We start from the raw sequence: 13,208 nt of genomic DNA, 5'->3' as shown, positions 1-13,208 counted from the left end.
TTCAGAGTAAAACAAAACACACGGAACCCGAACATGAGACCGGCACTCAATGAACATGTTATTGGGAGAGCCGAATATGAGCGGATGTTTAGAACCGAGTAGAAAGTGAGTGAGCGGTGGATGGGCTTACCGTTCGTTATTGGGACAATAATTCCATAGGGAGAAATATATACATCCGGAACCATACAAACATTTCCCCTTGTAATTGGCAGAATCGAACCAGAATTGGAGCTCTGGTTAATTTAAAATATTTCCAATAGTATCTAAAGTTCCCGCCTGTCCCCGCATTAAGAGCTGGCTTTAAAGGTGTCAGACTTCAGACACCTCGTTCTCTCGGATCTATCCCAGTATGTGAAGTTGGATCAATTTACTATCAGAAATTACATAGTTTCCGACTCACACTGGGCGAGTTCATTCAGTCTATTGGGCAGCTCACTCACATTTCAACCTAGTTCATAAACGTACCCTCAGATATTCACTGCCCCCACTATAAATCCCCTGTTACATTAACACAAGACCTGCACGGTGTGTGCACAGACCAATTTGCCTTGCGCCGATCGCAGCTCTTTCCTTTGCTGATTTGGTGGCTCTTAAAAGAGCCGTTGTTGTATCTGGTGCTAAAGTCTGGAGCCGGGCAGAGTGAGTTTAGGCGCGCTCCCCGCGGATGCGGCGAGCCAGCTGGATATCTTTGGGCATGATGGTGACTCGCTTGGCGTGGATGGCGCACAGGTTGGTGTCCTCAAAGAGCCCCACCAGGTAAGCCTCGCTGGCCTCCTGCAGGGCCATGACGGCCGAGCTCTGGAAACGCAGGTCGGTCTTGAAGTCCTGAGCGATCTCCCGCACCAGGCGCTGGAAGGGCAGTTTGCGGATCAGCAGCTCGGTGGATTTCTGGTAGCGGCGGATCTCCCTCAGAGCCACAGTGCCGGGTCTGTACCGATGGGGCTTCTTTACTCCGCCCGTAGCTGGAGCGCTCTTCCGGGCCGCTTTGGTCGCCAGCTGTTTGCGAGGAGCTTTGCCTCCGGTCGATTTGCGCGCTGTCTGCTTGGTCCTGGCCATTTTCTGAACCGATCTCAGCACAATCTGGAACACATAGACTGTTAATGCGGAATCTGCAGTGTGTCCGCACTGTTATACTCAGTGAGGGACCGCCCCGAGCAGTGATTGGCTGGAGACCGTCGCCCAGACACTTTCATCCCAATTCTGACCAGTCAATGAAACGCTGGAATCTCAGGCCCCGATTGGCTGAGCTGGGATTAATCGCCCATTTCAAAACGCCCGCCAATTTTAGTGCAGGAAATAACCTTTTTGACACAAATCGATTGTATTCTGCACAAATTGAAAGGATCATTGCCGGAATCATTGAAGGTTTTAAATGTACCTTCCTGGGCTTGGTGCTTTAGGGCCCTTCTCCCTCTGGGCTGTTGATGCTGACAGGAGCGGGGAAAGGAACCCGCGCCAATCTCCCGCTCTTCCACTCGATTCCTCTCACCTCTCCTCTCCAGCCAATTCAGAATTTCCCTCCGCCCGTCCCATTGTGAGGTTAGCCGCCGCTTTCAGGGGAGAAGTTCAGAAATCAGTCGCTTCTCTCTGTCCCCGTGGAGCCTGTGAGAAGGGCTTGGCCAATAATCTGTCATTCGGGAATTGTGCAGTGAGCGATCTGATACTCGGCACATTTTAGATTGCTGAATGGAGATTTATTGCCGCCGGTTACAGTTAAGAGGCTGACAAATTAAACCTGTTCATAAAACATCTCAAGGAATGTGTGACGGTGAACGCAGAATAACAGAACGAAGGCCCGACCAGCCTGCTGATTATTACAATTATAATCATTACAGTACAAGACAATGAACAAATGTATAGATGTGATGTGGCTTTTCACTGAGGAGAGAATGTGCCGTCTGGGCAAATAAACCTCTCTCGAACCTTGGTGCAACCGAAAGCTAAATTCGGAAATTCCAAAATCCACAACGCAGCGCAAACCGTTTCTAATATTTCTGGCTACAATCTATTTCTGAGCACAATCTAACCCCGCTCCCGTCGCAAGGTCACTGCTCTCTCTGTGAGGCGTTGGGTGGCTCTTAGAAGAGCCTTTTGTGTTGTGTTTGGTAAAAAGAGTCGAGTTGTTCAGCCGCCGAATCCATAGAGAGTGCGGCCCTGCCTTTTCAGAGCGTACACCACATCCATGGCAGTGACCGTCTTACGCTTGGCGTGCTCAGTGTATGTGACCGCATCCCTGATCACATTCTCCAGGAAAACCTTCAGCACCCCGCGGGTCTCCTCGTAGATCAGACCCGAGATCCGCTTGACACCGCCACGGCGAGCCAGGCGGCGGATGGCTGGTTTGGTGATGCCCTGGATGTTGTCACGGAGCACTTTACGGTGCCGCTTGGCTCCGCCTTTGCCAAGTCCTTTGCCTCCTTTACCGCGTCCAGTCATGATGATTCTTCAGTCAAATTTCTGCTGAATGAAAAACGAAAGGCTTCTGGCTGCTCTTATATACAGCCGACTCCGACCTGACTGAGAAAGCGCAGAGTGAGAGAGGCGGGGAGGGGAGGATACAGAGTGAGAGATTGAACAGAGAGAGCGGGAGGGGAGGAGACAATTTCAAGAGTGACAGACAGGGCAGAGAGCGGCCTCTGATCTTTCAGCTCCACCTCCAGCTTTCTGCAACCGCCAATTTCAAACCGTTTATCGACAGTAGAACGGAAACCCAGCGCTCCGCACAAACCCTTACAGACTCGGACTTTATATTCAAGGGTTTCCTGAAACCTGAAGCTTTTTAAATAAGGTCCTGTTACAATTAACTATCAGTAATATTCCCGCCTATATACAGTCCCTTCGATCACAAGTCATCCCGTCTCCTTCCATGTCAATCTCTGACCTTATTCCATCTCCCCTCACAGACGGGTTCCGCAGTTTACAAACACTTTATTCCAGGTGATTTGGAGAATCTCATGTGTTGGGGTTTGAGTTGTGACGCGCGGTATCTCCGCCAGTGTCACCGTCTCACAGAGACTCTCACCCTGAACCTGTGAACCCCTGAAAATGACCATAACCTGAGACTGGAGCTGAACACCCCACCCCCAGTTAGAGTGAGGCCCGGCCCGGACATCCCATTCTCTGTGTTTTATTGCAGACACTGGAGCAGGGGTGGGTGCAGCGAATGTCAGCGAGTCACCAGGGAGCCGCGGTTCATTTGAAATGATTTCAATCGGGAATCTGAGCCCGGCCCCGCGACATGGATCATTTGTGTTAGATCCATGTGTTAATGGAGACACGGAATGCAGGAGTTGATTTAACAAGTGTTTACTGAACAAAGTCTGGAGGTGAACTAACTACACAAGACGCTATACAGGCTTATATACCCGAGTGGTTACTACTGGTACTACAGTATACAGGGGCTTCAAAAACATAGTTCCTCTTAAAGGTACATACACTACAATCCCTCCCCTTTTAGATAAATAGTACATAACATTTTAAGTAATCATTAAATAACATTTTTACAAGAACAATAATATACACATTTGCTGAAGTTAATCAATTACAAATTCAGTCTCTCTGGAGGCTTCCTGACTCGGTCCGGATAACGCCTCGGTGGTGTAGTGGGTTCTTTTGGCAAGGTCGATTCGGCTTCAATGCCAGTGTCGGATTCATCTGGTTCCAGTATCACCGGATCGGAGGTAGATACTATGGGTATCTCTGCTTCATCACTAGGTGTATAGAGTTGTGGTGTAGGTTGTCCTTTTTCGGATGACTCTATGATCTGGTCAGCATGGCGCCTTATTATGCTTTCTCCAATGTCCATGGTATACATCAATGGTCCTCGTCGTGTGCAAATAGTTCCAGGCTGCAATTTCTCGGTACGGTAGTCCCGGGCCAAAACTGGTTGACCTAACTGGAAGGTTCTAGTTTGCCTTTCATTCATGCTTTGAAACTGCCGGTTCTCTACATCCCTTCTGACGTTTGGCTTGACCAAATCCAGCCGGCATCTTAGGCTTCTATTGAAAAACATCATGGCGGGGGTTTGGTTTGGAACCACATGTGTTGCATTCCTGTACGCAAACAAGACAAGCCTTTCAGCCAATCCATTGGTGGCGGGATGGTATGAGGCGGACGTGTTGTGCTTAACCCCATTGTTATTTAAGAAATTCCTGAATTCTTCGGATACAAATTGCGGTCCATTATCAGAACAGATCTGTTGAGGCAGCCCATTCCTGGCGAATATGGTCCTTAATACTGTTATGGTTCTTTCCGTGGTGGTGGAGGACATCTTTATTGCCTCCGGCCACTTGGAGTGTGCATCCACCGCGATTAAGAACATTGAGTCCATAAATGGACCAGCAAAGTCGATATGTACTCTTTGCCATGGCGTTTTGGACCTTCTGGCATCCTAGACAGCTCTTGGTCATTTCATCGATGTCTCCATCGATACCTGGCCACCACACAAACGCTCTGGCTAAGTTCTTCATTTTCACTCCACCCAGATGCCCCTCGTGAAGCTCCTTTAGCACTCTATCCTTGCGTTTGGGTGGGATCACCAATCTGGATCCACACATCAAGGTTCCTCGGCACACTGACAGCTGTTCTCTTCTTTGTGAGAATGCTGGCAACAGTGGTTCGCCATGTGCTGGCCATCCCTTCACCGTTAAATCGTAGACTCGTGAGAGAATCGGGACATTTCGCGTTTCCTTTTCAATGGTAGAATTTGTCACCGGTAGACATTCCACTATGGTCAAGTGGAACATCTCCACTGGGTCCACTGTAGGTGCCTCTTCCACCATTGGCAACGGTAGGCGCGATAACCCGTCAGCATTCCCATGCTGTTTTGTTCCTTTGTATTCTATGTCATATTGGTGTGCCCCTAGGAAAAGGGACCACCTCTGTAGCCTTTGCGCTGTCATAATGGGAACGCCCTTTTTAGGGTTGAATATGGAGATGAGGGGTTGATGGTCAGTCAACAAGGTAAATTATTGTCCGTGTAGGTAATGGTTGAATTTCTTCACCCCCCACACCAGGCTGTGTGCCTCCCTGTCGATCTGGGCATAGTTACGCTCAGCTGAGTTCAATGAGCGTGACGCAAAAGCTATCGGCCGCTCCGAGCCATCAGGGAATCTATGCGATAATACCGCTCCCATGCCATAAGGAGATGCATCGCATGCCAATCGGATTGGCAGTGATGGGTTGTAATGAGCCAACACTTCCCTGGACATGATCAAGCCTTGCATTTATGGAAGGCACGTTTACTGTCTTCGCTCCATTTCCAAACTACTCCCATTTGTAGCAGTGCGTTAAGAGGGTGCAGAGCCATCGACAAGTTCGGTAAAAATTTATGATAGTAATTTACTAATCCCAGGAACAACCTTAATTGTGAGACATTTTCAGGCGCTGGGGCCCTTACGACCACTTCAATTTATACAGGTGACTTATGCAACCCTTCTTCGTTAATGACATGGTCACAATATGATATTTGTTTCTGGAAATATTCGCACTTGGGGCGATTTGCTTGTAGGCCCCGTTCTCTCAGCCTTGTGAGCACCTGCTCCAAATTGGCAAGGGGCTCGTTGTCGTTTTCTCCTGTTACAAGGATGTCGTCTAGGTAGCATTGAGTTCCCGGAATCCCTTGCAGCACTTGCTCCATAGCTCTTCACCAGGTAGCCGGAGCTGATGCCACTCCGAAAACCAGTCGATTGTACTGGTACAGGCCTTTGTGTGTGTTTATCGTGAGATACTTTTTAGAGGCCTCCTCACCCTCCATCTGTAGATATGCCTGTGCTAAGTCAATTTTGGTGAAACGTTTCCCTCCGGATAGTGAGGCGAAAATATCTTCTATCCTCGGAAGAGGATACTGTACCGTGTGAAGAACCGGGTTTACAGTCACCTTGAAGTCCCCACAGATGCAACTTTTTCTCTCTTCTTCAGATTTATCATTATTCAACATTTTCTTCATGACCGGGACAATGGGTGTTGCCCACTCACTCCAATCTACCTTGTATAACACGCCTGCTTTTTTCAAATTCTCCAGCTCTGCCTCGACGGCTGGACGAATTGTGTATGGCACCGGCCTTGCCTTAAAAAACTTGGGAATTGCCGCATCTTCCACTTTTATTGAGGCGGTGGTGCCTTTCAGGGATCCTAGTTCCTGTTGAAACACTTCTTTGGCGTCATCCAGTTATGACGTCATCATCGTTTTTTTTCTTACTAGTCACCGTCAGTGCCTGAATGGAGTGCCAGTCTAAACGTATCTTTCTGATCCATTCACGTCCCAACAATGGTGGACCACCATCTTGCAGAACGTATAAATACAACTTCTGTATTTCCTTGCCATTGTATACAACAGGCACCCTTATTTTCCCTCTGGGGTATACTTTCTGCCCCGTATATGCCTTCAAGATAATGGATGTGTCTTTCAAAGGTATATGCGGAAATAGCCGCTCGTAATCCTGTTGACTCATGATGGTCAGAGTTGATCCTGCATCTAGCTTCATTTTGACTGGGGACCCCGCTATCGTGAGGGTAACCCAAATGGTCTGGTAATCTTCTTTGGCAATTACATTATGTAATTTGAGACAGCTTAGTCTCTTGTTTCCGGAGTCGCTATCGCTCTTCTGGTCTTCGGAGCTACTGTCGGTCATCATTTGTACCATTCTGTACTTTTCCTTATTGACATTTTTACTGTCAGCGGATTTCTTTCCAGATCTGCATACACGTGCAATGTGTCCCATCTTTCCACATTGCCTGCATGCTTTGTCCTTGAACCAGCAGTCTTTCTGGTAATGGGTGGATCTGCCGCAGCGATAACATCTCTCGAAACCCCGTGTCATTTCATGGGTGCCGAAGTCTTGTGGCTTTTGCTGTATCTCTGCAGCTCCTCTTGCTGCTGCTTCATATGATACAGCCACACTGAAAGCCTTGTCCAGTGTCAAATTTTTCTCAGAATGTAGTCTTTTCTGTGTTCCTTCACTTAGGAGACCACAGACGAATTTGTCTCGTAGAGAATCTGCCAGTCCTGCCCCGAATTGGCAGTGCTTTGACAGCTTTCGTAATTCAGTGAGTTAATCAGCATTACTTTCATTCTTGTGCTGATTCCTCCTGAAGAATTTGAATCGTTCCGCTATCAGCAGCGGTGTTGGGTTTAAGTGCTCCTGTAAGGTATCAACAATCTCCTTAAAATTCTTGTCCATCGGTTTGGCTGGAGTGATCAAGTTTCATAACAGCCCGTATGTCCTTGCGCCCATCAGATTTAGAAGTACCGATGCCTTTTTATCATCCGCTACTTCATTCGCCTTGCAATATACCTCTACTCTTTCCACATATGTGGTCCAATCTTCTATATCAGTATCGAAAGCAGTAATATTGCCAGTCTTCGGCATCTGGAAAATCTAAAATGGCGCTTCCCGCGCTTTTCCTCTGTCCCCATGGATCAAAATGGCGCCTCCCGTGCTTTTCTGCGGCTGCTGCCACCGCTGTTCTCCTCGGTTCCCGTTGCGACCTGCAGCTTTTCGTGGTATTGCAATTAAAAAAATTTTTTTTTATATATATCTCTTCAATAGTTTCTCCATTACTTGGAGCACCGTTCCCATCGTGGAGCGGACTCTCTGGGACTTTCCCCTCCCTCTGCTTGGTCTGAACGCTGACCTGCTTTGCAGCACTGGCCGTGCCCTGAGTGCTCCACCCTCTCTCTCTCCTTCCTTCTGCTTCCCAACTCGCTGCCCGGCCCCGTTGCAGAGCAATCCGATCGAGCTCTCGCCCGCCGCAGCCCAGGAAGTATCAGTGCACTACCTGCCACCAGCCAGTTTAGCTGGTGAAACCACAGCTTCCCTTTCTTTTTTCTTGCCTCTGGCTTCGACCTTTGTCTGAGGAATCGATCTCCTTGAGGTGCTGCCGCATTGCAGGTAAGTTCGTTTCTAACTCATCGCCACTGTTAGATCCGTGTGTTAATGGAGACACAGAATGCAGGAGTTGATTTAACAAGTGTTTACTGAACAAAGTCTGGAGGTGAATTAACTACACAAGAGCTATACAGGCTTATATACCCGAGTGGTTACTACTGGTACTACAGTATACAGAGGCTTCAAAAATATCGTTCCTCTTAAAGGTACATACACTACAATCTGATTCCGTGATCAGCTCTTTTTGGAAAGACGTGGGTGGCTCTAAGAAGAGCCTTTGGGTTCAGATGTTTACAAGTTGTCCTTTTTATTTTCTTTTGGGCGCTGCTTTCTGAGGCTTTGCTGATTTGGGCTTGGCCTTGGGTTTTTCCACCTTCTTGGCCGCCTTCACCATTCCGCCTCTAGCCTTCTTGTGGCTCTTGGGCTTCTTCGCCGCCGCCTTCTTCCCAGCCGCCGCTTTCGCTGTCTTTTTTGACGTTGCTGCTTTCATGGTGATCGTTTTCTTGGCTGCTGGTTTCTTGGCTGGAGATTTCTTGGCTGCTGGTTTCTTGGCTGGAGATTTCTTGGCTGCTGGTTAATTGGCTGCAGATTTCATGGCTGCTGGTTTCTTGGCTGCAGATTTCTTGGCTGCTGGTTTCTTCACCTTCTTTCCCTCTTTCCGCTGGGGTTCCTTCTTAGCGAGCCTGAAGGAGCCCGCGGCGCCCGTGCCCTTGGTCTGCTCCAGGAAGCCGTTTTCCACTTTCCTCTTGATACTTAAATTGATCAGTGAACGCTGCCTCAGCGCATCGACGCCGTTGGCAGCCAGAGCCTTCTTTATCGCCGCCAGGGACATCCCCTTGCGATCGCTGCCACTCGCCACAACCTTGAGGATCTGTTCGCCCAACGTGGGACCGGTAGGCTTGGAGCGAGGAGCCGCCTTCTTCTTCTTGCTGGGAGCCTTGGTTTGAGCGGCGGCGGCAGAAGGAGCCGTTTCGGCGGCTGCGGTCTCAGTCATGTCCGCGATTCTGTAGAAAATCTCTCTGACAGTCAGAGCTGGGTCAGAAATGAGACGAGAGGCGGCGGCACAGAGCAACTTATAGGCAGCGAGCGGACGGGGCGGAGACATCCTGCTGCCAGCTGCCGGCCCCTCCAGCCTCTCTGTGTTTCTCTGTCCTTATTAACTCTCCGATTCCAATTAAACTCGGGCACTCCACATTCCCAGATTGGCCTCTTTCTGTCTGGAAGACTGGGATGTTTGCTGTCGAGAAAGTTTGATCAGAATTCAAGACAACAATTTCGATTTAAAGCCCTTTCATTGCTGCACTGATCGCGCTCTCTCACCCAATCGCGGAAATGTTCGCTGTTTGTCGACTGAAATTTGAGATCAACTAAAACTTCACGTTTAATTCCCACTTCAGGGCTGAGCAGGGGAGCAGGGCGATCCTATGACAGGGAAATCTTTAAATTTTACACAAGAGGGTCTCTGAAATCCGGCGATGAGAGTGGACACACAAACACAGTGACACTAGTCTAACCCACCCGCCCCTTTAACACACTCGCTGACACAATGTTCACTCTGCTCATTCACAACACAATCTGTTCCCAGATTTACAGTTCACAGGAAAGGTTTTCCTCTCCGCTCGGCCTGTGCTGCCGATTCTCGGGGTTAGTTGCAGTTTCCCAGCTCAGTCAGTGTTAAACACTCTGAGGCCGGCGCTCCTCACAGTGTCTGTTCCCCAGATTCAGGGGCAGGAGCCAATCACAGCTCTGGCTGTGTTCACCCATATCTGGTTTGAAGGTATTATATTGTTCGCAGGCAGAAATATGTTTGATTTATATGAAAATAGAAATTATGATCTCACCACCACTCTGTCTCTCTCCGAAATTGAGGAACAGAACATAGCAACTGGTGTCCTGTGCATTCCATTCTCAACACCCAGAGACAGCAACCAGAGAGAGAGGCAGAGAGACTGTATCAGTCTTAATGTTCGTACTCTGAGCCAGGCGGTCCACGCACTCTCTGTTACCGAGATTTAGGGGCAGGGACGTGTCACAGTTTGGCTGTGTCGAGTCTGGCCTGTCTTTAGATCATAGTATTATTCACAGAAATAGTGAGACATTCTGTTCACCACACATACCCTGAACTCGGTTTCAATAGAGCGAAAACTGAGAGGTTCAGCATCGATCCGGATATAACAGGCAGGGCTGGGGGATAGAGGGACTGAGGTTTGATCCTGTACACAAGGTGTGATGAAATATGCCATTCATCAGGCACTCTGTATTCTCTGTGTTTGATTGTGCCTGTGACTGTGGCAAGCAGGGGAGTTTAGTTTCAGTTTAATTTCCTTAACTGTATTGTATTTTGTGTAGGGCTCCGCCCATACCTGGCCCCTACTTAAGCAGGCCCTAGCGTGTCTCACAGGCAGTACAGCAGATCTCTGGATGAGAGACACTTCTCCACTGTGTATTACTTTCTGACTTAATAAAAGCCTTGCTTTGCTCCGTTAACATTGAGTCTCGGATTCATTGAGGCACATCAATTTTATTAACTCAATTTTCAATGCAATGGATCAACTCTTGAAACCCGAACGTTTGGATTTGGACCCGCATGCTTCGGACAAATCAGCACGATTTGGACACTGCTTGAAGTGTATGGAATTCTTCCTGGATAATTCCACAGCCATCACAGACGCTACGGACGCTGAAAGTATGAAACTCAGAATCCTGCGGAATTGGGTAAGCCACCGGGTTTACCCCGTCATCCAAGACGCCGACATGTACCCGGCCGCCTGCGACATCCTAAAGGCGCATTACCAGCAGCCTACGAACGAGGTTTAGGCTAGGCATCTGCTCGCTACTCGCACACAGCGACCTGGGGAATCGCTGGATGAGTTCCTAGTCACCCTGAAAACACTGGGCAAAGACTGCAAGTGCCAAGATGTAAAAGCCGCAGTGTACACTGACGAGCTTGTTCATGATGCCTTTATCACAGGCCTCAGCTCCACTTACATCCGGCAGAGACTACTGGAAAAAATGGGATTGGACCTGAAACAGGCTGTGGACACAGCGCGATCCCTGGATGTGGCCCAGAGAAACTCGGACGCCTACTCTTCAGCCCGCGCCGCCCACGCCGCCACGTGTGCACCAAGGGTGCCGCCATCTTGGAAGGCATCTTCCCCGCCCGGCAGCCCGACACCGTCGGGGCCCCGCTCTCCCCCCAGAAGCCCTACGACAGCCGTGATGCATCGGGGCCCCAACTGCTACTTCTGCGGGCAGCCGAAGCACACCAGAAACCTGTGCCCGGCGAAAGGCACCACCTGCTTTAAGTGCGGTAAGAAGGGGCACTTCGGGAAGGTGTGCAGAGGGAACCCCGCTGGAAAACCCACCACCGCCGCGTGTGCGCCATGGGAGCGGCCATCTTGGACGCCATCTTGCCTGACCTCGTGGGATCCACCATCTTGTGAGCAGACAGCGTGGACGCCATCTTGTCTTGATCAGGGCCGTACAGTGGCATCGGTCACAGTGGACCAGACCAGACCGCACCCGCTATCCAAATCAATGGTGGACATCGAGGTAAACGGGTGCGGGGTTAAATGTTTAATTGACAGTGGAAGCACGGAGAGTTTTATCCACCCTGAACTAGCACAACAACTCTCTCTAACGGTGGGCCCTGCTCGGGGCACCATCTCTATGGCTGATAAAACCCAGACATCGACCATTATGGGTTACTGCGTGGTACAATTGTCCGTTAACGGAACTGTATACGATATTTTTAAATTACTAATCATGAAGAGTCTATGTGCGAGCGTGATCTTGGGCCTGGATTTCCAGTGCCACCACCAAAGCATCATGCTCAATTACGGTGGGTCCCAGCCGCCCCTCACAGTGTGCGGTCTGGCTACCCTGAAGGTAAAGCCGCCTTCGCTATTCGCGAACCTTACTCCCAACTGCCGGCCAATAGTGACCAAAAGCAGGAGGTACAGCTGGGAGGACAGGCAGTTTATCGCGACCGACGTGGAGAGGCTGCTGAGGGAGAGCGTTATTGAATGCAGCAACAGCCCATGGCGTGCCCAAGTGGTGGTGGTGAGGGGTAGCAAGAAGAAATGGATGGTGATCGACTATAGCCAAACGATCAACATGTACACCTAACTAGACGCCTACCCGCTACCCCGCATATCAGAAATGGTGAACCAAATTGCCCAATACTGGGTGTTCTCCACCATCGACCTCAAGTCAGCGTACCACCAGCTCCCTATCAGACCAGAGGACCGCCCGTACACTACCTTCGAGGCGAACGGACACCTCTGCCAATTCCTCAGAGTCCCCTTTGGGGTGACGAATGGGGTCTCGGTCTTCCAGAGGGAGATGGACCACATGGTCGATGACCACCACTTGCAGGCAACCTTCCCCTACCTCGACAACATCAACATCTGCGGTCACAACCAGCAGGATCACGACTCGAACCTCGAGAGGTTCCTGAAAACCGCACAAAACCTCAACCTCACTTACAACGAGGACAAGTGCATTTTCAACACCACGTGCCTCTGCATACTAGGCAGCGTGGTGGAGAATGGGGAAATCGGACCAGACCCCGACCGATTGCGCCCCCTACGGGGGCTCCCCCTGCCCAACACTCCCAAAGCCCTGAAAGGGTGCCTGGGGTTATTTTCTTATTATGCCCAATGGGTCCCCAACTACTCCGACAAAGCCCGCCCCCTCTTGAAAGCATCCTCTTTTCCGCTCTCTGCTGAGGCCCACGCCGCCTTCAAAAGCATTAAGCGGGATATTGAACGGGCCACGCTACAGGCAGTGGATGAGAACACTCCCTTTCAAGTGGAAAGTGATGCGTCTGACTTTGCCTTGGCGGCCACCCTCAACCAGGCGGAGCGGCCCGTTCCTTTCTTCTCGAGGACCCTCCAAGGGCCCGAGATCAGACACTCCTCCGTGCAAAAGGAGGCCCAAGCTATCGTGGAGGCAGTGCGCCACTGGCGCCACTATCTAGCCGGCAAACGCTTCACCCTACTTACCGACCAGCGGTCGGTAGCGTTTATGTTTAATAATAAACAGAAGGGGAAGATTAAAAATGATAAGATTCTCAGGTGGCGGATCGCGCTCTCCACCTTCGAGTATGACATCATTTACCGGCCAGGGGCCCTTAACGAATCCCCCGACACCCTCTCACGAGGGATGTGTGCCAGCGCCACCGGGGATCGGCTACAGATCCTCCACAACGACCTCTGCCACCCAGGGGTCACACGGCTGTTCCACTTCATAAAGTCCCACAACTTACCCTACTCGAGTGAGGAAGTTCGGTCTCTGACCAGGAACTGCCGCACTTGC

The 13,208-nt window shown here is 50.1% G+C and overlaps 1 protein-coding gene across 1 annotated transcript; it reads right to left on the bottom strand.

Annotated features, from left to right (window-relative positions):
• Window positions 1-617: 617 nt before the first annotated feature.
• On the bottom strand, window positions 618-1,081 carry LOC147114431 (histone H3). The gene has a single exon (XM_085992078.1). It carries the CDS (start codon window positions 1,054-1,056, stop codon window positions 646-648), a length of 411 nt encoding a protein of 136 aa, XP_085848204.1. The 5' UTR covers window positions 1,057-1,081; the 3' UTR covers window positions 618-645.
• Between the last annotated feature and the right edge of the window lie 12,127 nt (window positions 1,082-13,208).

This window comes from Somniosus microcephalus, chromosome 7, assembly GCF_052327205.1.
Source record: "Somniosus microcephalus isolate GS21.2 chromosome 7, FLI_Smic_1.0, whole genome shotgun sequence".
NCBI lineage: Eukaryota > Metazoa > Chordata > Chondrichthyes > Squaliformes > Somniosidae > Somniosus > Somniosus microcephalus.
Note: the sequence above shows the minus strand (reverse complement) of the source record. Positions and strands in the feature narration are given on the sequence as shown.